The sequence below is a fragment of the Perca fluviatilis genome, chromosome 1 (assembly GCF_010015445.1).
Source record: "Perca fluviatilis chromosome 1, GENO_Pfluv_1.0, whole genome shotgun sequence".
NCBI lineage: Eukaryota > Metazoa > Chordata > Actinopteri > Perciformes > Percidae > Perca > Perca fluviatilis.
Genome location: NC_053112.1, coordinates 35,562,697 through 35,587,198, shown reverse-complemented (window position 1 = coordinate 35,587,198; position 24,502 = coordinate 35,562,697). Strand labels below are relative to the sequence as shown.

Genomic DNA, 24,502 nt, shown 5'->3' with positions numbered 1-24,502 from the left:
TCCTCCCCCACACTTGTGTTTTCACACTTAATGGCAAAAACAAAAAACACATTTCCCCTGAAGCCAGCACAAAGACTGGAATGGGTTGACCTTTGTAAAAACTGACTTTGGGAGGCAGGAAATAGAGAGCTCCAGTAAACAACTAGCCACCAGTGGCCAGACATTTTCTCTGTTGCTTTATCTTGCATGATATGCTAATACTGCTGGCCTTTGATGCTGGTCAAGAGATAATTAGGGGAATAACGGCATTTCTGGGTCACTGAAACTAGTAATGACTCAGTTAAACAGACAGAAAAACATGCACACTAACTTATGGATCTTTGTGAAAACATCAAAGTGTTGGCAACAGAATGCATTTTTTTTTTTTTTTTTTTTGCTTTATCAGGTCATGATTTCTCTGCTAATATGCTTCTGAGATACCCAACTTAACGCAGTGAATTTCACAAATGTCAAAGCTATTGTCAAGCTAAGTGCATTGTGTTCTGGTGATTACCTACTAATCCTCAGCCTGGTGAATGACTCTCCGAATGTACCCGAGTCAGCAGGATGGCATCTTTGACTGTGGCGAGGAGCCAGAGCATTTAAGCCTGCAGGACCTCTCCATATTGTTCTGTGTCTGCCATACAACAAAACCAGGGTCTCTGCTGCAAAATACAGCCAAGAGCAGGACTGAGCTGCAGACAGACAGGGGCAGGTCAGGGGGCTGTTGGTGTACAAGTCGGCCAGTCACGCAAACATTTCTTTGCTTATATTATTTGGGTTGGATTTGTCTGTGTTGTGCTATATCTCGAATGATGGCCAGCAACAAGGAGACCAGACCGCTTGATACCATGACAGTAGCTGCCCCAGAGGCAAGTTAGAGTCTGGTCCAGACTCTGTAACTTCTCTGAACTACTTTTCTTTAGTTGTGTTGGGCATTTCATTTCATTGTGTTAAAGTGATTTGGTAAAATGACTTGCTTTCAAATGACTTCTACTGTAATGACTACAGGAAACTCAGGGTGATAATGATACAAGGTCCAGACAGAAAAAAGAAGAGAAACTGATCGTGACAGCCTGGCAAAGCATGGTGAGTACATTAGGAAAATAAATGCATATAGCTGTATGTATCCCTTAAGACTTTCCATCAATTAAGTGCCTTTTATCAGAAGGACATGAAAGTTAAAAAAGAGTTGTAACAATATCCTGTGTTGTATCGTTCACTGAAATGCACATTGAACAGTTTAAACAAAACCCTGCAGTCCACAAGTGGCTGGGTAGATTAAACAATACATGTTTTCTGTTGACCTTTTGCACACCTTTTTTCTCCCCAATTTGGTATGTTATGGCCAGATCCCTTGCACTGTAGTCTTTGTCACTGGTAAGTCCACTTTTGGCCATGACATGCAGGAAATCGTCCCAGGTCAGACTCAAACCCTGGACATTCTGCGTCGAGGCATAAACCTCTATATATATGTGCGCCCGCTCTACCAACTGAGCCATCCTGGCCACGAAAATATCTTCTTTTAACCTACAAGCGAGGAGCTTCGTCAGGGGGGGCAGTTCGTACACAGAGGTCATGCTATCCCTCAGCGGCTTCCCACAAGGATTGAGCCCTGGTCTTGTTTTACCACTGCACTCCTTACAGTGACACGTTATTAGGTGTTTCAAAATGTTTTCATTTACTCATAGAGCTGATATGGTTCTAAGGCAAGTGTCTTAATGTTATCTATCTTAGTGTTATATAGGTATAGGTATAGTAGTAGTACTCAGCAGGTGTCAGTTTGGTCTGGCTAACATGCCTACATTTTTAGTACTGTACTATTGTGTTTCCACTAACAGCTGACAGTTGTTTTTGCTACTTGCAGTCCTCAGCTCTGCGGCAGCTCAGTCTGTGTAAGGACTCCAGAGCTCCAGGCCCGGCTCAGTCTTTCCTGGCCAAGCAGAGGCAATCCACCCAGGCCAGGAGGGCGCTCTCCCCCCGGCTGCAGCCCAGGTAGGAGCCTCCATCGGCAGGGAGAAATGGAGGAGTGCAGCCCACTCATGGGCATGATGAAAAGCAAGATTGTGGAAGGTGTGAATTTCTTCGAGTCACCGTCTGTGCTCTATTTGGTTGGCTGCTATCGCCCCCTGCTGGTCATTGTTGGAACTGAAGTGATATTTGTGACTTGATATAATATCTAGTAGTGTCATAAATTAGTTTTCTTTTAGTTTTATACCTAAATGTGTGCTTGTCAATAATCACCAGAGTATCTGCTCCATTTATCATTGTATAATATTTATACATTTATTTGTGCAGGTGAGATTCAATTTCCTTTAGAAATAATGCAAAACATTGACTATTCATTTTGTCATTAATGTTAGACGGTTATGTTATCTCATTCATTTAATTCAATATTTGTTTTAAATTAAGCTTTAGAATACAACAGATAATACATTAGAAAGCATTCTATTTAAAGGGACATTTTATTAATCAAAGAAAATAAAGTAAACAAAGAAAATTGTCACCTATTGTGTCTGTTCATTTTAGCACCATTTGTTCAGTCCAAACTTTTGTTAATCCTCTCTACTAGACTTCAGTAAACATAGGCAATATATTGATATTCTACAAAATAATGTGCAGATCATTTTTCCTTTAAACACACTCTTTGATTTTAATAAACAATTGGTCTCCGTTTCATCTCCTCTGTATACATGTAGTTTTAAAAGGTTTAGCCTAGCTTAGCACCAAGACTGAAAGGACGGGTAAACATCTAGCTTAGCTCTACCAAAGGTCCCTTGCAACAATTCGATAGTTTCTCATTGTGTTGTATTTTTTGTATTTTAACAAACAAAAAACTAATTTGAGCTTAAATACAAAGAAGCTAGCTGAACTACTATGCAAGCTAGTAGGCCTATAATTATCCAAAGTCCTGTCTCATGGTGAAGTTGTCGGCTTCATAGACTTTCACAACTCTGACCTAAACCCAGGTGACTCTTTAAAGGTGCACTGTGCAGTGTTTTAAGTATTTTATTAGCTAAAATCAACATCTTCATTCATAAATATGTCCTCATTGGTGTAAAATGACCTCTGCCAATGATCTGACCCATCCTCGTAAGTGAATAATTTCTTATCTGTATTTACATTGGACGGGCAAGTCCAAGGAGGCTTCCATGTCGTTCCGCCATTTTGAAAAACTATAATGGCTGAGAGGGACATAGAGCACTAACCTACCTTTTCTAGCTAATCCACAACGCAAGCGTCACGTGAGTGAAACCAGCTGAAACGGAGAAGAAGATCAGTGAGAGGCGCTTGTCACCGCCCCGGCAAATTAGAAAGCCTGCACTGCACTTTAGTTCACAATGGAGGATCATACTTATGCCGAGCCACAGGAGAAGGAATCCTCGTCGCCAAGAAAGCGAAAATTGGAAGACATGTTGTCATAGCTTCTTGGTACATAACGGCTACCGTAGTTGCAACGCGCATTTGAAAAAGCGAGGCACTAGAGAGCACTTTTCATTTAAATGCAAAATACAACGTCACCGCTAGATGGGAGAAATTCCTACACAGTGTACCTTTAATACACTGGTGAGTAGTTTGCTAGCTACTAAGATTCAACATGTAAAGAAACTTTTGCTGTTGCTTCCTGCTTTTTTTGATGGAGGCCAATCTCCTCCTGCCTAGTCTTGGTGCTAAGCTAGGCTTAACATTAGGAAACTTGTTTAGCCTAGCTTAGCACAAACGTGTAATGTCTGTATTAAATATACAGAATATTTCTTTAAAGTTTCCAACAGACCCAATCACAATGTTTGTTTACAATAATGTCCGGGTAGAAAACCCCTGTATCCTGTACATACAATTTAAATGACCACCCAAAACTAGCAGTTAGTCCGACCAGTGGTGAGTTGTCGCTGTTCATAGCGTTTGCTTTGGTTTATCAAAGACGCTAGCTTAGAAAATAAGCACAGAAGAAACGTCTATGAGGTCGGACCTCCGTGTTTAACTACATAGCCTATCTTTAAACATTACAGTTACGGCTAAAAATGACAACAGAAATAAACAAGTTTGCCGATTTCACGAATCTCTGCAATTCAAATCAACCGCCAAGTGTCTACGCGGAAGTGATTGTTGTGTTAGCGCAACGTCACAGTGACTTGGTCTTTAGTGTCTTCAAATATCAACCAAAACTTTCCTCCCATGTCAGAGAAATTTAGCACAGTTCACAGATGACTTTCGGACATCATTATCAGTGAGGTGGAAGTATATTTTGGAAAATGGGGAGCTATTGCTTTCTATAAAAAAAAATATATATATGGGAGTACATCTTTAACACTCTTTTAATTTTTTTATCTATTACTAGTTTCACTTGTGAAAACGTGCACTGAATCGAGCATTATGGTTTTAAACAGCCAACATTTTATAGGAACCCATTCACACAACCCATTGTCCACCTAAGACCCAGGGAGCTCTGATCCCATGCTCACACTGCGGAAACGCGAAGGTTCGTTGTAAGACGGCACAGTGAGAAAGGACATTTTGTTTCCACCAAAGGGAGGTTTTGGAACGACGGGCGGAGCTCTGTTCTGGTTGATAGCCGGCTGGGAGCTGCAGTGCTCCAGACTGGAGTGGGCAGCTGGGTGAAACACAAAGGCAGAGGGGTGACACGAGGTGAAGGGAATGGCGGAGGCTGATTGAGTGGACAACTCCCTTGATGACTGAGGGGAAGAAGGAAGCAGTGACACAGGAGTTTGGGTCTCCTCCCTTGTGCTCTCTGCTTTCCCGCTTTCCTCTTCATCACTCTTCCCCTCCACTCTACGCACCTCCTTATTGACGGCAGGATGCCCTTCTCGCCTCTCCTGCGCCGCTGCAAACTGAACCTCCAGCAGAGGCGTTCTGGCGCTCTTCTCCTCCCAGAAACTGCACACAGTGCTCTGGGTTTCCAGCCCTGACGGCAGAGACCCACCTTTACCTATTTTACCGCTATCGTCATCATCATCGCTGGTGCATTGGTCAATGCTGGGGGAGTGGCGTAGCCTCTGGAGTTGTGCTGAGGTGCGGCGAAGAGCCCCTCCCATAAAGCCAGTGGGGGAAGGGGCTGCGCTGAGTAGGCGGTTAAAGAGGTCCATGTTGGGGTGACGACCGCCTGACTCCTCCAGGTTCTCAGCAATGTCCTCCAGAGGCTGGAAGTGCATCTCCTCTTTAGGAATCCTGTTAAATAGATGTTGAGATCATTTACCTTACAGTTGTTGTGTTTGGACATGTTTACTCTTTCTCAGCCCCGATAACTTCCTACTAGTTCTTGAATTAAGGCAGAATACTTTCACTTTCATCACCCAAAGTTTCCCACCCAGTGGGGGGACTCAAACTGAAAGTATCACAGGCACACGTAGAACGAGAAGGTAAAACCCAGAGACTCACGCCATGTCAAAAGTGGACCCCTGGAAAGAGGGTTTGCGGAGGACAAAGAGAGTTGCGGCGGTGTAGGGGGGTCTGGGGTTGGAGTCATTCCAGTAACGATCTCTCTCCATCATCGGCAGATCTCCATACATCTCGTCCACCGCCATCATAGACACCTGCGCAGCAAAGATCAGACAGACACACAGATGAAGTCTTGCCAGTTAAGAGCATGAGGACACATCCCATTACAGACATATTGAACTTAAATAAAGACATGATGGTAAGGCTAAAGGTCGGTTGAGCAGTAGTGTTTTCATTGCGGTATATTATGACAAAATACTTTAAAGTAAGGTGTAACGAAGTAAAAGAAAAGAAAAGGAAACACCGGTAACATCAGACAAACCTGGAAATTTCTGTCTATCAGCCAGTTGGTCTCAAAGTCATCATCATCTTCTCCAAAAGGGTTGATCAGCTGCTCTGCAACCTTCAGGACATAACAGAAAATGTAACAAGCTAACTACATGAATATTTGATTTTATCTTTGTATTTTGCTCAGGTATTTTTTTTTTTTAAAGGTCCCATGGCATGAAAATTTCACTTTATGAGGTTTTTTAACATTAATATGCGTTCCCCCAGCCTGCCTATGGTCCCCCAGTGGCTACAAATGGCGATAGGTGTACACAGAGCCCTGGGTATCCTGCTCTGCCTTTGAGAAAATGAAAGCTCAGATGGGCCAATCTGGAATCTTGCTCCTTATGAGGTCATAAGGAGCAAGGTTTCCTCCCCTTTCTCTGCTTTGCCCACCCAGAGAATTTGCCCCACCCATGAGAGAGAGACATCATGGCTCTCCTCCTCAATAGCTACAGACACAGAAATGGCACATACTAAGTAACGCTCATTGTGGGACTGGCTCTAGTGGCTGTAATTCTGCACCAAGGCTGACTTTGGGGAAAGAGACTTCAGATACAGTATTAGGGGATCACTAAGGTCTATGTAAAAGCATCCAAAGAGCACCATGTCATGGGACCTTTAAGATGATTTTTTGGGGTATTTCCACCTTTAATGGATAGGACAGCTAGACATGAAAAAGGGGGGGGAGGGGGAAGACATGCAGGAAATAGTCAAATTTCGGACTTGAACCCTGGACCTTCTGCGTCCAGGAACAAACCTCTGTATATGTGCGCCCACTCTACCAAGTGAGCTAACCCGGCCACTTTGCTCAAGTATTTAAACATATGATATGTGAGCCTCTCTCTGACCTTGAGCCACCCAGCATAAAAGAAGAACTGTAGCAGGGTGAAGATGGGCACGTAGAGGTCCAGGTCGTGACCGGGATAGCCTTGACTGGGGTCCAGGAACTGGCGACCAATCAGACACACCAGGAAAAAACTGTACACTGCCAAAGTCACCACCTGATGGAAAGATACAAAATGACATGCAAATTACTTTTTTTTTCATGACTATGTTTATTCATCTATTCCACAAATTCATAGAAGCAGACACATTTGAAAATCTCACAGTATTTTATATGATATGATATGTAATGGAAGAAGTTAGTAAAAAATAACTTTTTTTTTTTAGTAATGAATAGTTATTTCATGGAGGTAAGTTTTAGTGTTTAACAGTTAAAGATGAATTTCCCTAATAAGCAATACACCAACCAATAAACATATTGGAGCTGTATTTCCTTTAGGGGTGCCAGTATCAGGGCCCAGTTGTTGTTTACTGGGGCAATTCAAATGGAAGTTGTTAATGTCATCATTAGTTACACCTGTGCTTATCCTGCTAGCACAAGTCAAAGTGTTTTATGTTGAAGAACTGAAGATGACATATTTATATATTAGAAAGCCAGGGTTCCAGAAATTCTCCTAAAATCAGTATATGCAAATAGCAGCTGTGATAATAAAAAATTGTACAAAACTATGTAGATAAAAACTTTGTCCAGAGGAGCGGTTCCGCATTTTGACTTGTGATAGTAGGAAAATCCCAGGTGTTACTAATAACACTAACGATCAGGGGCGTAGCACAAAATTCTGGGCCCTGTAGAAAGGCATTTTCTATGGGCCCCTCCCCGCATCCACAGCTATTCATCCTACCATCTTTTTGGGCCCTCCTCACATGAGGGCCCTGGGTACTAATACTGCGTTCCAGACACAATTTTTAGCCTGTAAGTTACAACTTCAAGTCACGACTCACGACTTGGTAGCGTTCCAGGCAAAGTCCCGACAAACCCTTCTAGCTAGCATTAGCGTTAGCTAGCATAAGCGTTAGCTAGCATAAGCGTTAGCTAGCGGCTACCTACCATTGACGTTAGCTAGCACAAGCTGATACTAGCGATTTCTAGTCGGCAACATATTTTGGGCTTCATTTAATGAACATAACCTGTAGTAGTACACAAGCGTAATCGTAATTATTTTGATTACAATGTGCGGAATGACCTTACGTTGCATATTTATGTTTATTTATTTCTATTTCTTACTGTTAATCACCGGCGTCTGTACAGCATCATCAGGGGTCGACATTGTTGTGTATGTGTATGTGTGTGTGTGTTTGACGTCAAAACTGTAACTGGGAGTACAACGATCTGGTACGAGTTCACGAGTAGTAAGTTACGGGTTTGACTGCCGTTCCAGGGCATTTTCACGGGTAGAAGGTTGTGAAAACACGGGTTACGGGTTGCCTGGAACGCAGCATAACATGTGAATTATACTAGACGCATCCAAGGTGGCGCGCACCATTGTGACGTCAAAATTACGTAGATCTTGCCGGCGCGCCCGGATTTATAGCGCGCGAACCGAGGTCACGCACGGCTCTTTTTTTTTCAGCGGTGCGCGACAAAGCGGAAACAGGAGGCCTGAACGAGTTCGCCGACAACCAGATACCAGGACTCTCAGAGTGACTGCAAGTCTCTCTTGTAAACTTGCTGGGTTAAGATGAGTTCTTTTATGGTGAATGAAAGGCTTGATCCGACCAAGTAGGTCATCCAATCAAATTGAAACATTGACGTTAATGCTGCTGCCAGTTCTGCCATCGTTTACCTTTTTCTTCTTCTTCTAGTCCGTAGAAAGAGCAACGTCGGTAGCCTTTGCTCATTAGCGCCACCGCTGTTCAGGAGAAGACTGCAACTAGTGTCGCGAGCACCAGCGCGGGTATAAATCGTTCTCTTAATACATCCATGGTATAAATAGTCACGGCGATCCCATGACGTCACATTTGCACGCGCCAGCTGGGCTGCGTCCAGTGTAAAAGAGCCTTAGTCCCCTTTTTCCCCCCAGTCCAACGCCCCTGCTAACGATGTCTCTGTTGTGTTCTGTTAGTGTGACATTAATCTTATTATTTACACCTGTTCTTTTCTTACTGTGACATGTCTATCTCTAACTCAACAGCAAGGTTTCTTATCAGAAATCATGACCCGGTTACTTAAGATAATCCACCAAGCTGGTTGAGGGCAGTTTACACCCACCAATCATATCACCGCGCAGAAGGAAGCATACTCATGGACGAGAGGCACATGCTTGTGACAGCGCAAGAGGTTAACATTAGAATAGATTGCTAAATACCACTACAGGTAAAAGGTAAAAATATGTATTTTTGATTTTGGGGACAACTGTCCCTTTAATATTCAGCTGCCTGCACTACTTATAACAGAATGAAAGTAAGATGTTTGAATCAATCTATTTTTGAACTGATGAACATGATGTGCTGTACTTTTGGCTAGTATCTTATCCAGAGCAAATGTCACTAAGGCTAATGGGAACTGTATTTAGAACCAAAGCACATAGCCAACTGATGTTTGAGTCAAAGAATTCTGCAGCCATAAACCTATACTATTGTTTAACCCGGAAGACTTTAAGTCATATACTGTAAATTTATATAAAAAATCAGCAGCTCCACCTATGGGTGCAGCCAATGTGCATATCAGCCAGTATCTCTCAATCGCCTACAAGTTCAAGTTTATTTGTCATTTCAACTGTTAAAATGCAATTACACTTCTCGAGGAACAATGTAGAAAACTGACAAGAATCAAGAAAAAAGAACGTTGTGATTAAATTGGTGTGTGAAAATTCAATTAAAGATGAAGAGTATGATCAAATAAATAGTGCATAGAAGTGTAAAAAGACAACAGAGCCCTTACCTGAGTGTAGACTAGGGGAACACTGATCATGTCGTAGTGAAACAGCATGCTGCACTTCCCTCTGAACCCATTCAGCTCCTGTTCACACACAGATACAGAGACTTGCTGAGGTCACTTTACAGCATTCACCCAAACTCTTCTGTCTTTATGTCAGTCTGTCTGATTAAATATACATCTCTAACTGAATCTTTGTCGAAACACAAGAAGTGTAGTTCGTCATCATCAGTGGGTCTGTGTAACTGTGTGTGTGTGTGTGTGTATGTGCGTGCGTGCGTGCGTGCGTGCGTGCGTGCGTGCGTGCGTGCGTGCTGCACCTCCAGCAGTAGTTTGAGTGTGTGATCGTCTTTGATCCTGCCCTCGCAGCGGGCCACAGCAGCCAGGTTGGTGAACCAAACGCAGGGGATCCAGTATTTGTTATAAGGAGAGTGTAGACCCTCAAACTTCTTCCGTTCCTCTCTTGACATGAATCCTGCACAAACAGCACACCTACATTTAATATACACCTAATGTAAATTTTGGCTCACAGAAAGGGAGGAATGAGAGATCAACGTTCTGTTTGATTTAGTCTGTGGTTTTCTTAACTTTTCTCAGGAGTCTCAATTCCAAATAAGTCTTTATATAGTGAGTGAGAACTAATTGAATGTGTCAAGAACAGACACTCTAGCTCTGCCAGTTAGAGAATAGCTTGTTAATATATGCTATTACTGTTGACGTCTCGTTAACCACAAGTCAGGGTGTAAATCTAACTTTTGACGGGCCACCAAAAGTTGCAACATAGTTCATTTAGACAACAGCGAGGGGAGGAGTGCTACACCAGCTTCTCTTAATGATAAACTTTTTTTAATCACCAGTGAATTTCAAGATGTGCCTGTCCTTGTGATTTCTACTGTTCACTGGTGTAGAGAATGTACAGGAGAGGAAACAACACACACACACACACACACACTGATACCATGAGTGACTGATGACGTCACTCCATCTACAATGTTTGCTATCACTTCCTGAGAACAGTGTAGGAAAAAAGTGAATCCCACATATAAATCTTAGTGTAAATAATAATTGCTGAGAGAGCAACATTTTTTTTTACATTTTTGCTAAAATAGTGGAGTGCAATTTTCAATATTTATATCACGTTTTACTAATTAAAAACTTCTTTGGATAATTGTATAAGATCACGCCTAACTCCCCCTCCCCCCCCCGCCTCGCCACCTACTCACCAGCCTCCACCACGTGGTCCATGGTGGGGAAACGTTTGAATACGGCCGTGCTGACAGAGCGGAGGATGAGCAGGGCCGACAGACTGGCGTAACGCATCATGGTTCGTCTCAGCAGGCGGCCTCTCTCGTCGCTCCCCTGGAGGCCCCCCGACAGGACGCACATGAGCCTGTCAGGGAGAGGGATGCTGGTGTACTGGCTCCACCAGCGGTTCACCACCAGGGTCACATAAAAACCTGCAAACAGCAGCGGAGAGGAGACACAGGGGATTACTCTGGAGACACGTGCTGTATACCAGGGGTTAAAGGTGTTGATATGTCCGATTTTCTATAGAAGTACTGTCCTGTGGGTTCCTTGGTGGCCTCAGGGACAGGGGCGTAGCACAAAATTCTGGGCCCTGTAGAAAGGCATTTTCTATGGGCCCCTCCCCGCGTCCACAGCTATTCATTCTAGCATCTTTTTGGGCCCTCCTCACATGAGGGCCCTGGGTACTCAGTCCCCTTTTCCCCCCCTAGTCTGACGCCCCTGCTCAGGGACCACAAGCAAAATGAAGAATAGTTTTGGCTTTACTCTAATTTCTGAGCCCAAGGATACTAGCCTAGACATCTAGACGCACCCTAGCGGCAGAAAAATGTAATTTGCAGCCAGGGGGGTCTAGGCACTCTCCGTTGACTTGCGAGCTGGAAAAACCAAACTCTAGTCAGGCCAATCACATCGTGTATGGAGTCGGTGGGGGGGCTTATGGCTGCTGGGAACAGCGGTCTTCTGGAAGACTTGGAGTTAAGCTTTTCTTTGAGAAAAGAACGGCACTGAAATCATTAATCATTCTTAAAAAATGTGTTCGGAGTTTTGCCGACCGGATACGGCAAAAGTTTAATCTATCAACTAGCTAGCTTCGCTACCTTCTTCGCTGCTCTGCCTGGTTGTAGTGCTATCCTATTGCGTGCAGAGGGAATTTGAAAGACAACCGTTTATCCCGCCCCTCGGATTGAGCCCTGCCAATGGTGAGTTCCCAGACCCAACATTTTGATGTGGGTCTGGCTTGTCAGGCTACAAACAAAATGCCAATATTGTCGATTCATATTGACTTATCACATACTGTATATGTAAGCCATAGCGTATATTTTAGCTGATTTACATGCATTAAGGAAAAAGAATAAAAAATTGAATGAAAAAATATATTTATATAGCAGTTTTACTGCTATTTTTTTCTTAACTATTTTTTTGCACTTTTAGCTATGTTACTTCATACAGTTATTTACTAGTTATTTTTGCCTTACAATTGACTTAGCAACTGCAATTTAACAATTTTCCTGACGGGATCAATAAAGTATTTGAATTCTGGTGTGAAAAGAAGATATGCAGGAAATGCACTGTGGAGTCTGTAAGAATGGTTAAGTGCTATCTCTTTTAAGGGACCTTCCTGAAATCTACAATCCACAATCATACTGTAGCTCAAATTCTGTCCCCGCTTCTGTTATCTCAAAGTTGACCAGAACATCATCAGTGCTTACCCAGTACAAAGGACATGGGGATAAGACTGGCGTAGTGGTTGCAATAAATTGCCAGCTTTTCAAAATACCTCTTCTGATCATCATACAGGAGAAATCTAAAAGAAAAACAGGGGCACACAGTAATTTGTAAATCAAAGCACTGATGAATGTGTCTGCAGTTAAGTGATGCCTAAAGCGGTCCTCGAGCTCTGTCTTACCTGTAAGTGATGCTGATGGCGGTATACATGGCAAAGAAAGCCAGGAATTCTTTATATAACACCTTGTAGATGCTGCCTTTCCAGGCCAAAAGCAGCTTGGAGAAGCCACAGAAACGGGCGTTTGCAACTCTGGCTGTGTAGGTGACAGTCATCGGTGACAGCCAGATTACAGGTCCTCAGTGAAAGAGCTATAGGAAAGAAACAACCGCGTCTGTAATTACACCTGCAGCTGGAACAAACGTGCTCAAGTTCAGGTGGGTCAGAGGCCACGAACAGATATGTTGTTTAACTGACTAAATCATTCACTTTACAATCTAATCAACTCTCTCTGGTGATTTGTTTGATTTACAGATCAAGTTTATTCCCATTGCCGTCATGGATGACACTATGAACAGACTGTAATGTATTTTGTCTTGAAAAGAATATCTGCTTACCTTTTGTAGTGTTGTTTCTTGACGAATGTGCCAGCTCAGCGCATCTCTGTGCGTAATTGGCACCGCTGGAGAAGTGAATTCACATTTTCACTTAACAGTACGCAGTCTTCTCTGTTTTTTTTGTTTTTTTTGTTTTGTTTTTTCAAAGAGCTCATAACCCTGATATCCCCTGGCGTCAGCTCGGATAACTGGAGGCTCGCTCGGCTGCATGGCAGTAATCCTCGGAGCCTCCTCGGTGCGTCCAGTGGTCAGTGCGCCCCGGGGTAAATCCCCAAAACGAGGAGGAGGAGCAGCTCGTTAGCGCGGCCCCCGACCGGGAAAACGCGGCTCGGTGATGGACCACAAGCGACAGGCCGCAGCGCCGGGGCACAAGGAGCGCACAGGACCGTACAGTACAGCAGGGCATTATGAAACACAGGAGCAAGTGGACCATGGCAAACTGTCGTGTTAAGCGATATGCAAACAACAACCCATTTTAACGATTATAGGTTTATAATTAGCTCGTTAAATATAAAAAAAATAAAGTCTTTACATATTTACTGCAATATCCCACCAGTGGGAAAACAAATGTTTCTCATGCGCCCATCCTTTCAAACTTTATTTTTACTCAAAAAAACAAATCCCAGTGGGGTGCAATAATCCCACTTGTTACAAATGCAATTTCCCACCAGGACATATTTTTCAAACGGAAATCATTTATTACAACTCAACAGACTGAATGACTTTTAACGACTTTGGATAGCCTGAGACAATCGCTGTGCCTGTGATGCTCAGAAGGCCTAATATTTCTGAAGGACTATTTATTTTATTTTTTTGTCGTTTAGTGGTAGTTTTGCGGTCATATCTTCTTCCCTTGTACCGTTCATTGAATACAGTAAAAGTCAGTCTCTCCTGAACTGTGGGGTCGAAGGTTAACTGAGGCTTCGTGCTCCGTCAGAGGCAATCTGCAGTCTGCTCGGTTAACGTCAGTGCGCCCATATGAAAATGGCCTTCCGTCTACTTCAATTAACACACGCGTTAATAAGCAGCTCGCAGATCAAAAATGATGACAGGATGCTCTCATCTGAGGCAAGTTTGTTTTAATTAACACTCGCAACATAAGTTAAAGAAAATCTTTAGAAAACAGATTGACTCAAAAGGATTCAGTGACAAAGAGTGGGTAATTACGCGTTCCCTGTCATCTTTACTGTATCTTCCAGTTGGAAGTATCAGGCGAGCCAATCAGAGTCCAGTACTCAATCACCATGGCAAAGATGCTTTGATTCTACTTATACAACTCGCCATTCATTTGTTCCACATTTGATCAAGCAACATTCAATATATATTTTAATAGCAATGCACTAAATAAGGCTACTAACGTATGTCAATAGTGTTCCCATATTGTTCTCAGTAAACAGGGTGGACACAGAATGTTTGATGAGGTTTATGGACACTGAACAGGAACCTGGTGCTGGGACTTCTGCTGTGACACTCTTCCAGCCACTAAAACATCAAGAGTCTCATTACACATTTTGCCTTTGAATCTCTGAACAAATACCACCTGAAGCAACCCCAGTGCCCTAAAATATTTAACAGTTCAAACAATGATGCAGCCATATATGGATATAAAGCTCCCAACTTGACTGGATTTGATATTTCATCGACATTAGCTTACTGCGTTTACACCAGGATCACATCTTAATGTGAGGTCTAATGATTTTACACATGGTAAAAAGACTGCTCTGGTTTTCTTTATTGCAGTAACAAGGATGGTCTTGGCCAATGGTTTTTATAAAAGGTAAGTGTATTTTTTTATGTCACTGCCCTGTAGGGTTGGGTATCGTTTGGGTTTTTTTTCGATTCCGGTGCTAAATCGATACTTTTAAAACGGCCTAAACGGTGCCTGAACCGGTACTTTTCAATAAAGTTAAAAAAAAAGAAGGAAAAAAAAAAAAATAAGGGTAGTAAACAACAGTCAGTGACTTGTTTATTGCTAAGGCCATGGTCAAAATTAAAGATTTAATAATAATGTAATAACTATAACAATAACTTATTTCACCAGTAAATTGCTGTTGAACCCCAGATGGGAAAAGGGTATTTTACAATTACTGTGAATGCACCACGAGGCAACCTGTTTTAAGTGAATGCACCGTCTGTGTTGTTTAATTCCGACAACGGCAGCTGCAAGTGAACGCACCGTCTGTGTTGTTTAATTCCGACAACGGCAGCTGCGACTGAACGCACCGTCCGTGTTGTTTAATTCCGACAACGGCAGCTGCGAATGAACGCACCGTCTGTGTTGTTTAATTCCGACAACGGCAGCTGCGAGTGAACGCACCGTCTGTGTTGTTTAATTCCGACAACGGCAGCTGCAAGTGAATACACCGTCTGTTGTTTAATTCCGACCATATAAACATACTGTATATCTATGAATTGCGACAACGGCAGCTGCTGCGCTGCAGAGCAGACTGTTACATCCCGCTGTTGAAGTCCTCCACAGTGAAATACAGTCACACTTTACACTGTTTAACGTTAGCTGTCAGCATTTTACCGGTGTTTAATCCAGCTGCTAGCTAAAGGTAGGCTAACGTTACATGCTGTCAGGTGTAGTGTAAAGTCGAGCACCGAAATGAGGCACCGAAACTTTCGTTCTTAGTCGGTCTCGTTACTACCGTTTACGTCGGCACCGGTTCCCTATTGGCACCGAGTTTCGGTACCCAACCCTACTGCCCTGTCATCACACCCTGAATCTGTAGACATTTTGATGTAAATTCCAGATGTGTGAGAGATGAATTTGAATTACATTTCTAAGTCAAAATGGAGAAACGACACAGCCACCAAACCACACAGAATAAACAAGGCATAAATGTCAACCATCTGAAAACTGTTTTATCCTGAAATATACAGCACCGTCACTAGAAACAATGTTTTCAACAACTGAGGCCGGAAACAGCGCAGGATGGAGGAGGGGATGTTTTTTTTGTAGAGAGAAAGTTAAATGCTTTGAGTAGGAATAGTACGACTGCCACACAGAGGATATGAAGGAAAGAGAAGATGAACTGAGAGTAAGGCAGCACAAATCTGTACTGTCTTACCTCTTTAACAATATAGCAGGTTATGTATGTGTGTGTTTGTGATTTCATCAGCTCCCCTTCAACAAGGGCCTGTGTCCTGCTGTAGCAGTGCTCTGCTTTGGACGACGGACTGAGTGGATCAACGTGAGGCTGTTACTGCAGGTATTGAGGCTGGTGGGGGGGGGGGAGCTCCGAGGAGGTGAGTTCAGATTGTAAAGGTGTGGTCTGTAGGAGGAAGAGGGGAGGTCCTGCAGGGAGGGAGATCACTTATTTGGGGGTTTGTAGGGTTCCAGAAGTTGCTTCGAGAACGTGTTGACCTTGTCAGCACCTCGAACTTCATGGGGCAGCAGGGGTAACTTGACTATGTGGAAATCTTCATAAAGGTCCTCCATCTGTAGGACGAGGACAGACCGTTAATGAGGACGACAACGCGTGACGCAAACAATGCAGCTGTACTGTCACAAACCCCAAAAACAAACTACGGACTCGTACCTGGTCTAAATACTTGGACTGAATTTTATGGCGAGCTTCACACATTTTGCACGGCCTCTCGGATTCAGGGAAAACGAGCTGGTTGACGATGATGTTGTGTGTGTCGATGCGGCACTTGGCCAGCTCCTGGATCAGCCGCTCCGTCTCATACAGGGAGAGGAACTCAGCGATACACACACAGATAAAGGTGGTCTGTTCCTGATGGACGTGAGGGAAGACAGACGAGTTACAACACATTTACAGAAAGCTTTTAATATGACTGGTTAAAGGGTTGAGTTGTTTCTATTTGAAATATTACTACAAACAGAGTATCTATGTCAAATCAACATTGGAACATACGGTATAATGGAGTTGCAATCAAGAGGAAGCAACAGAAATAGGAAGTCTGCACAACGCCAAAAGCAGTCTACTAAAAACAGACTAGCTTTTATTGGAGAAAGCGGTTTAAAATTACTTTTTCAATATCTGTGTAGTTATCAAAAAAAAATAAAAATTGAAACATTTAACAGCGTACTGTGTTGTCGATCTTTGTTGTATCTCCCTCACCCACCGTAGAGTAGTGGGAGGGATTGGGAGGTTGCATCACCACAGCACACATACTTGCACGTGCAACACAGTCACGCTGTAAAGATGCATCCAGCATAGAGATGTCTGCATGTCCAGATTGATACAGAGCAACAGCCACAGCGAGGAGAACGTTTGCAGTGGAAGTGGCTTTGCTAGATCTCAAAATGCTAGATTTGTCTGGCATTACCGAAATGGATAAATGTATCCTTTCGTCCACTAAAAAGGAACACACCGACTTATTGGGAATTTAGCTTATTCACCGTATCCCCCAGAGTTAGATAAGTCCATACACACCCTTCTCATCTCCGTGCGTGTTGTAACTCTGTCTGACGCACCCACCGGTAGATAACCGTAGCCCAGATCCTGGAGGTAACCGGTTCCAACTAGCCTACTGCTCCCAATAAGTGACAAAATAACACCAACATGTTCCTGTTTACATGTTGTGATTTGTATAGTCACAGCATGTACAAATAACAAGGTCACATGAGACACAGCCGTCTTCTAACCGTATATAAACTGGAAACTATATTCTCAGAAAGACGAAGCACTGCTACTTGGGTGGAGTGATACGCTTGCAGCACCTGAGAAGCCCCGAGCAGAGAGTAGCAGTGCTTCGCCTTTCTGAGAATATAGTTCCGAGTTTGTATACGGTTAGAAGACGACTGTGTCTCATGTGACCTTGTTATTTGTACATGCTGTGACTATACAAATCACAACATGTAAACAGGAAAATGTTGGTGTTATTTTGTCTCTTATTGGGAGCAGTAGACTAGTTGGAACCGGTTACCTCCAGGATCTGTGCTAGGCTAAGCTACCGGTGGGGCCGTCAGACAGAGTTACAACACGCACGGAGATGAGAAGGGTATGTATGGACTCATCTAACTCTGGGGGATACGGTGAATAAGCTAAAGTCCCAATAAGTCGGTGTGTTCCTTTTAGTGGATGAAAGGATACATTTATCCATTTCGGTATTGCCAGACAAATCTAGCATTTTGAAATCTGCAAACATTCTCCTTGCTGTGGCTGTTGCTCTGTATCACTCTGGACATGCAGACATCTCTATGCTGGATGCATCTTTACATAAGTCAGCGTGTTCCTTTGAAGAGCAACAGATTCTCTGCATGCAGATACAGAAACACTTCCGTAATTCTACAGTAACACTTATTATCATGTAGTAACAGTGATGTGCTTGGGTTATTACTGCACTACCGGTGTGACTTACAGGATCTTTGAACTGCTCACTGACTGAGCGGATGACCGGCAGGGTCTCCTCCAGCTTAGAGGCCAGCTGGTCTGCGTTCATGTCACCCAGGCCGAGCATGTTACACATCTATATCAACAGGGAGATAGAAATAGAGAAAATAGAGAAGAGAAGCTTTGTGGAGCTTTTACAGACATTTAAACTCGCATAAAAAAAAAAAAATTTGGTAAATGACTACAATCAGTGAGTGACTGGATCTGCTAGTCCCTCCTCACCTGGGAAATGAAAGGGCTGATCTGGTTCTTGATCTGCATGAGACGGCCCAGACCACGCTCGACAATGGTGGGAAAGTTGAGCAGCCGTAGTGTGTGACCGGTAGGGGCAGTGTCAAAGACCACCACTGAAAAGTTCATTCCTTTCACTAACCTGGGGGTACAAGGAGCGCTGAGTTACAATAACATTGGCTACCATTGCTTTATTAGGTCAGTCATACTACTGTGAAAAGTAAATGCAACTCTGGGTTAGCAATACTACTAAATAAAGGGTGGTCTGGCTTTCCAGTAACCACGTCGTCTTACCTCATGACCTCCGCGTAGCTCATGGCTTCGTCGATGCCGGGGAAGGCGCTCATGGCCTCCTGCATCATCTTCTTACCCATGCTGAGCATGTTGTCCTCCTCAAAGAACTCGTCAGGCAGCTCTGCCACCCCCAGGCTCGGGTCAATCTCCTGCACTCGCACATACACAAATGATCAGCACATTACAAACCGAGGGCCTGGGTAACTGCAAATGTTTACAGGCCCCTTCAGCAATTCAGGTTGTTACATAATGACGGTTTGCCGTTGAGACCCAGATGTGGAACGGACTATCGTCACGACACTAAAAAGATATTAATCTAATGCACATTTCATTTTGCATAAACAGCGTAAATAAACATCTTTGTCAGAATCCGAAAGGGCTTTATTGCCAAGTACATTTTTTGCACATACAAGGAATTTGTCATGGTGTTGTTGGTGCATGTTACACATTCTCAAATATAAGAAGGATAAAAGAATATAAACAATATAAGTATAAACATAGACACACAGTATGTATTAATAACGATAAAATAAAGGTAAATTATAAAATAAGTTAAACAGTAAAAAGGAACACTACAGCAGAGTAGGTAGAGTGGCATGAGGAACCAGAGGTGGAGTATGGAGAGAGTCAGGGTGGGTTCCGGGCCTTGTTGATAAGGCTAGTGGCGGAGGGGGAAAAAAACGGTTTATGTGGCGTGTAGTTGAGGTCCTCATGGACCTCAGCCTCCTGCCAGAGGAGAGTGGCTCAAAGAGTTTGTGGCCGGGGTGGGAGGGGTCAGCCACAATCTTTCCAGCACGCTTCAGAGTCATGGTGGCTTCAACACATGTAGCTATGTTTCTATTCACTTTTAAAACGCTGCAAAAAAGTTTTTGGGATTTTGACATGTCACAGTAGGAAAAGTAAAGGTGTAAATAACTAAATGAATGATGGCTAAAATTAATTGGGCTGCTTCAGCTTCAGGGTCCTGGGATTGTGCGTGCTGGCTCACTGTCACAGCTTACTGGGACGCCCTCGTTACTGTTATTAGTAACACCTGCGCCTGTGGCATTTTTGTCACTCCAATACAATGTATTAAGGTTTAGAAACAAAAAGGAAGTTTTAAAAACGAAATTCTGCCGTTTCCACTTCATTATCCTTACGGTTTAAATTTCTGTCATCCTATTTGATTAAATAGGAATGTAATATGTTAAAACATCTCTCTCATTTAAATGTATTTAAACATCTGACATTGACAGGTGAAGGTCCATAAATGTGCATGTTGGCACACTTAATTAAATGGAACAGAGGCACTAAGTAACGCTATTAGTTTCACCTGTGCTTTTTCCACGCTATGACAAGTCAAAATGTCTGCTGTGAGAAATCCCTTTTGTAACAGGTGAGAACAGTCTTAGTAGTGTCTTCTTGTGCACAGGTGCTCACTTTATTTTTATTTTTTTTTAAATACAGTGCGACTTACCATTGCAAAGAGGTTTTCATAGCCCTTGACCTTAGTCGGCACCTTTGAGAACTTCTGGTCAAAAGCATCAGAGATGTTATGAGCGGGATCGGTGGAGATGATGAGGACACTCTCCCTGACAGCAGCGAGCTGGACTGCCAAACTGCAGCTAGGAAAAAAAAATAAACACAGGAGAGGTTTGTAGGTTATTTTTCCCTGATGATCTGGTGTATAACTGTCTACAATCTTCATAAAGCGGTTGTTTGCATGTGTTGTATGCATATGCATTTATACACTTTTTTTTATACAGAAACGTAAATCTGTACATAGTAGTCAAATGTTTGTTTACCTTGTTCAGCTTTGTTCTTGCCTTATACACTACCGGTCAAAAGTTTGGGGGTCACTTAGAAATTTCCATTCCACTCCATTACAGACAGAATACCATCTGAGATCAGTTGCATTGTCTTTTTTAACCAGGGCAGCAGTTTTCAGATTACATTATGTGCTTACATTAATTGCAAAAGGGTTCTCCAATGTTTTCTCAGTTAGCCTTTTAAAATTATATCAGATTAGTAAACATAACATGCCTTTGGAACATAGGATGAATAGTTGCTGATAATGGGCAATGTAGATAATGCATTAAAGATCAGCCACTTCTTCCTACATCAGTCGAGAACCCTTTTGCAATTATGTAAGCACATAATATAATCTGAAAACTGCTGCCCTGATTAAAAAAACAAACAATGCAACTGATCTCAGCAGGTAATCTGTCTATAATGGAGTGGAATGGACATTTCTAAGTGACCCCAAACTTTTGACCGGTGGTGTGTGTATTTCTGTGTATTTACTTTTAGAGCAAACAAAAGCCTGAGTCAAATTCCCTGTATGCGATCACAAATACTTGGCTGATTTTGATTCTGATCCTGAAAGCTGTATGTAGTAAACTGCAGTGAGCAAGCTAAGGGATACATTCTCTGGATTGAGATGGTTCTGGGTGCATGTAATGAATGAAACTGTGGTTAACAGACCCACAGCGCTTTGATTCTTAAACCTGTTATGTGTTTAAATATCTAAATAGTACTAAAAATAATTGTCATAGCCCAAAAGTGCGCTACACAATAACGTTGCCGTGTTTTTTGACTTCGTGGGCATTAGTAACGTTACTAGCTAACGTTACTTAAATGTTCCTTATATCTGCATTTTATTTTATGCTATAGCTAGCTACTCTTTTTGATATTGTAACGTTAAGCATCACTCGGTGGCTTTAGCCACAGTTAAAGGAGGAGGCGTTAGCTAACGTTAACGCTAACATTAGCTAACTTCGTGTATTCATCACCGACGGGTAGTTATCCAATACCGTTAGCTTAATTAGAAGCTAACAAAGTGACGCGTTGAATAAACACATGGCAGAAGAGAACAAGCTGCCTGATTGTCAAACCACTTGAGAAAGTCATGAATACATGTGCTGTCAGCTGGCTAGCATTAGCTAGCTAGCTAGCTAGCTAGTGACAGTGCTTGACAGCATTCAACTAACGTTGACGTTACCCGGCAAATTGACAACCAGCTTAACATTAGCCTAGGTTGCTGATTTAGCTACAATGTAACGTTGATAATGACAGGTTATGCTAGCGCGTCGTAAGCCAGAAAGCCACAGCTCATTAGATCCATGTTGTGGAAAAACATCGTATTCGTTAACTAAGAATTATTAACGTCAAGTTATGATGACGGCTAATCTTAGATAGCTAGCTATGTTAGCTTGCGACGTACCGTGAGACAATATCAGGAGGCTAATGAGCGTTTCCTTTTAACTTACCTACACGTCGTTTTACCAACACCACCCTTTCCACCCACAAATATCCATTTCAAAGATTTCTGCTCAATGATATTCTTCAAAGTTGGTTCTAACGGCTCCACATCAGGCGCATCTTCAAATTCGTCTTCCAATGAAGCAGCCATCTTGTCTGTGTACACTGTAACGTTACGTACAGCTCAGGCGTGATGCATCGACACTGCTGCCTTCATTGATCCTCGGACAAAGTTTAACCATAAAAGAGAAAAGTAATCAAAAGTCCAAAGCAATTTTTTGGTAGATGTGGGAGGAATATGTTTGATATCAAAGTGATGTCAGACCACCCCAATACAGGTGAGGCCAGAATAGGTAGAAAAGTACACATTTTAAAGGCTTGATGGTAGTAATGAGGCTACATGTTTATTATTTTTTCAAAACATTTAAGTACAGAAACATTCATAGCTGAATAAGTTAGTTCTTTAAGTGATGTTTTCATGTATTGCAAAAACACAACTCACAAATGTAAACACAAGGCAATTATTATAGACTGTTTTTAATAGGATATCAATGGTGTAAATGAATGATTAAATAGACATCATCTTAACTTCAACCTGTGGCCAACCTGTTGTCATGTGAGAAAGACAGCAGGTTTGTGCTTATGACTTTACAAATCCACAACTATTCACACCAGCTTCCTGTGTATTAAACCCAGGAGCTCCTACCTGTGATGAACACCAGCATCTTCAGCATCCCATGTTCTGCAGTTGGACATCTTTATAGTTGCCTGTGTGCTATTATTATAAATACAAAAGAAAACCATTCCTAATGCAACAATAACTTTGTCATAACACTCTCAGACTGGCCCAACAGGATACCAATTTATGTTGGATTTTCCACTTTAGGATAGATATTCTTTTTAGATTATTTTAAAGTTTCTTTGATGTGTAAAAAAAAAAAAAAAAAAAAGTGTACTGAAAACACACTGGAACCACTTATACATTAATTTCCCACATGATGTGATTGTAGCACAACCCAGAAGGAATATAGGACTATTACCAACTGATCTGACACCAGACATGTACTTGACTTTTAGGCAAGCTTGTGACCAAAAAGAGCATTGTTGCTGGAAAAAAAAACTTGACAGATAAATAATTCAACAATTTAAGGAGGAAATATTTTATTAAATTCCGCTTAAAGCCAGTAAGGTACATGCAATGCCTTACTAAGTGATTACAAGCTCTGATTAGTTTTGGAAAATCAGTTCAGCAATTTTTGATTATATCAAACAACTCACTGACAGTATAAAATACATATGCATATAGAAACCTAGCTGAAGATGAGGGTATGAGGATTGAAATTATTAGGCCCTCGCAAGAAAAACATTCATTAACATGAACATGTACATGCTGTGACCACAGGATAAGGCACTTGCTTCCATATACACCTTTTCATGTCTTCACCTGTCCCCATAGACCTATCGCCTCCCTCTCGGATTTCCAAGCAGTGCCAAGCCAGAATCTTAATGTGAGCTGTCTTAGCTCGCACACACTTCATCCCTCCAGGAAATGAACAACTTTGCACTCCATCTGATCTTTCACAATCGGTCTGCCGCAGCCAACGTGGCCAGAAAGCAGGACCGTGATCCACCCATTGGTAGCTTAATCCACAAGTGGCAGAGCGCACTAACCAGTCTCTGATGGAACTGGCAACACGTGAAGGCAGAGAACCGAGGTCCAGGTCTGCAGCTTCCTTTACCAGCATCTGGTGATGGTTTGCTGCCGCATCTCTCAGCTCTGGAGAAGCACTCAGGTTGAACTTCTTCCATGCACTGGTGTAGTTGGGTAATTTTGCATGCAGTGACAAATTACCCATAGGTTGACCATCACCATGACGCTTCGACGCTTCAGAAGGCTGATCTATGGACATCCAAAACAGGTCATAAGAGGATCCCAGAAGACGCAGGAGATGAGAACGGCGGAGATGTCTGGGTTTGGGGAGGTAGTGGTAGTCTTCAGCGTTTGTGAACAGGGTGTATGGGCGGACAGGCTTTGAGTAGGACGGTAGACTGGCTCTCAGCTGAACAAACGGTGAATCCCAGCCTGTGTCCTCCTCGTTTTGAACAACCGCCACATTTGGAAACTGCATCTGGGTTGAAATGTTAGAAGTAAACGATGCAGATCCATGTAAAAGGACAGAAACAGAAATCCAGCAGAGACAGACGCCACAGTTGAACGATCTAGGCATGGTTTTCGGTGTGCATATGGTACAACAGAAGGATGATAAATCGCTCCTCGTTTTTCTCTTCACCCGTTCAGTTATGAGTTCTTCTCTGGGTGCTTCAGGCACTCTGTGTGCCCTACACCAGACATCCTTGAGCTTGTGAACAATAACATATCAGTGCCTTCTCACACAAACAGCAGACTTATTATTGAGTATGGCCTAAGCACACCTAAGCTCCCACTTCTTATTCAAGGCTCTGTTTTGGCTAACTTCAAAGCAAACATACAGGACAAATGTGAGAAACTACAGTTTAGTTT

The 24,502-nt window shown here is 42.6% G+C and overlaps 4 protein-coding genes across 4 annotated transcripts; 1 reads left to right on the top strand and 3 right to left on the bottom strand.

The window, feature by feature from the left end:
• The first annotated feature begins 585 nt into the window (after positions 1-585).
• LOC120572869 (protein Hook homolog 2-like) lies at positions 586-2,658 on the top strand. Its single transcript, XM_039822414.1, has 3 exons — positions 586-851; positions 991-1,068; positions 1,847-2,658. The coding sequence occupies exons 1-3, from the start codon at positions 792-794 to the stop codon at positions 1,976-1,978; spliced, it is 270 nt and encodes an 89-aa protein (XP_039678348.1). The 5' UTR covers positions 586-791; the 3' UTR covers positions 1,979-2,658.
• An 825-nt stretch (positions 2,659-3,483) lies between these two features.
• On the bottom strand, positions 3,484-13,399 carry best2 (bestrophin 2). The gene is made up of 10 exons (XM_039809942.1): positions 12,851-13,399; positions 12,417-12,604; positions 12,220-12,314; positions 10,708-10,941; positions 9,805-9,959; positions 9,491-9,568; positions 6,615-6,767; positions 5,759-5,839; positions 5,377-5,531; positions 3,484-5,166 (listed from the first exon to the last, which is right to left on the bottom strand). The coding sequence occupies exons 2-10, from the start codon at positions 12,566-12,568 to the stop codon at positions 4,410-4,412; spliced, it is 1,860 nt and encodes a 619-aa protein (XP_039665876.1). The 5' UTR covers positions 12,569-12,604; positions 12,851-13,399; the 3' UTR covers positions 3,484-4,409.
• A 2,297-nt stretch (positions 13,400-15,696) lies between these two features.
• Positions 15,697-22,162, bottom strand: get3 (guided entry of tail-anchored proteins factor 3, ATPase). The gene is made up of 7 exons (XM_039809984.1): positions 21,990-22,162; positions 20,198-20,345; positions 18,742-18,890; positions 18,439-18,589; positions 18,185-18,292; positions 16,396-16,593; positions 15,697-16,295 (listed from the first exon to the last, which is right to left on the bottom strand). The coding sequence occupies exons 1-7, from the start codon at positions 22,130-22,132 to the stop codon at positions 16,167-16,169; spliced, it is 1,026 nt and encodes a 341-aa protein (XP_039665918.1). The 5' UTR covers positions 22,133-22,162; the 3' UTR covers positions 15,697-16,166.
• Positions 22,163-23,114: 952 nt separating this feature from the next.
• Positions 23,115-24,395, bottom strand: LOC120564759 (noggin-2-like). Its single transcript, XM_039809997.1, has one exon. It carries the CDS (start codon positions 24,207-24,209, stop codon positions 23,352-23,354), a length of 858 nt encoding a protein of 285 aa, XP_039665931.1. The 5' UTR covers positions 24,210-24,395; the 3' UTR covers positions 23,115-23,351.
• Between the last annotated feature and the right edge of the window lie 107 nt (positions 24,396-24,502).

What these genes read in the sequence shown, in the direction of transcription:
- LOC120572869 (XM_039822414.1), top strand. Translation starts at nt 792, where the DNA reads ATGATGGCCAGCAACAAGGAGACCAGACCGCTTGATACCATGACAGTA. An exon ending in TGACAGTAGCTGCCCCAGAG is followed by an intron (nt 852 to 990) that starts GCAAGTTAGAGT and finishes TAATGACTACAG; the next exon opens with GAAACTCAGGGTGATAATGA. An exon ending in TGACAGCCTGGCAAAGCATG is followed by an intron (nt 1,069 to 1,846) that starts GTGAGTACATTA and finishes TGCTACTTGCAG; the next exon opens with TCCTCAGCTCTGCGGCAGCT.
- best2 (XM_039809942.1), bottom strand. Translation starts at nt 12,568, where the DNA reads ATGACTGTCACCTACACAGCCAGAGTTGCAAACGCCCGTTTCTGTGGC. An exon ending in GCCATCAGCATCACTTACAG is followed by an intron (nt 12,315 to 12,416) that starts GTAAGACAGAGC and finishes TTTTTCTTTTAG; the next exon opens with ATTTCTCCTGTATGATGATC. An exon ending in TTTATGCTGGGTGGCTCAAG is followed by an intron (nt 5,840 to 6,614) that starts GTCAGAGAGAGG and finishes TATGTCCTGAAG; the next exon opens with GTTGCAGAGCAGCTGATCAA.
- get3 (XM_039809984.1), bottom strand. Translation starts at nt 22,132, where the DNA reads ATGGCTGCTTCATTGGAAGACGAATTTGAAGATGCGCCTGATGTGGAG. An exon ending in GTGAGCAGTTCAAAGATCCT is followed by an intron (nt 16,594 to 18,184) that starts GTAAGTCACACC and finishes CACGTCCATCAG; the next exon opens with GAACAGACCACCTTTATCTG. An exon ending in AGTCCAAGTATTTAGACCAG is followed by an intron (nt 16,296 to 16,395) that starts GTACGAGTCCGT and finishes CTCGTCCTACAG; the next exon opens with ATGGAGGACCTTTATGAAGA.
- LOC120564759 (XM_039809997.1), bottom strand. Translation starts at nt 24,209, where the DNA reads ATGCCTAGATCGTTCAACTGTGGCGTCTGTCTCTGCTGGATTTCTGTT.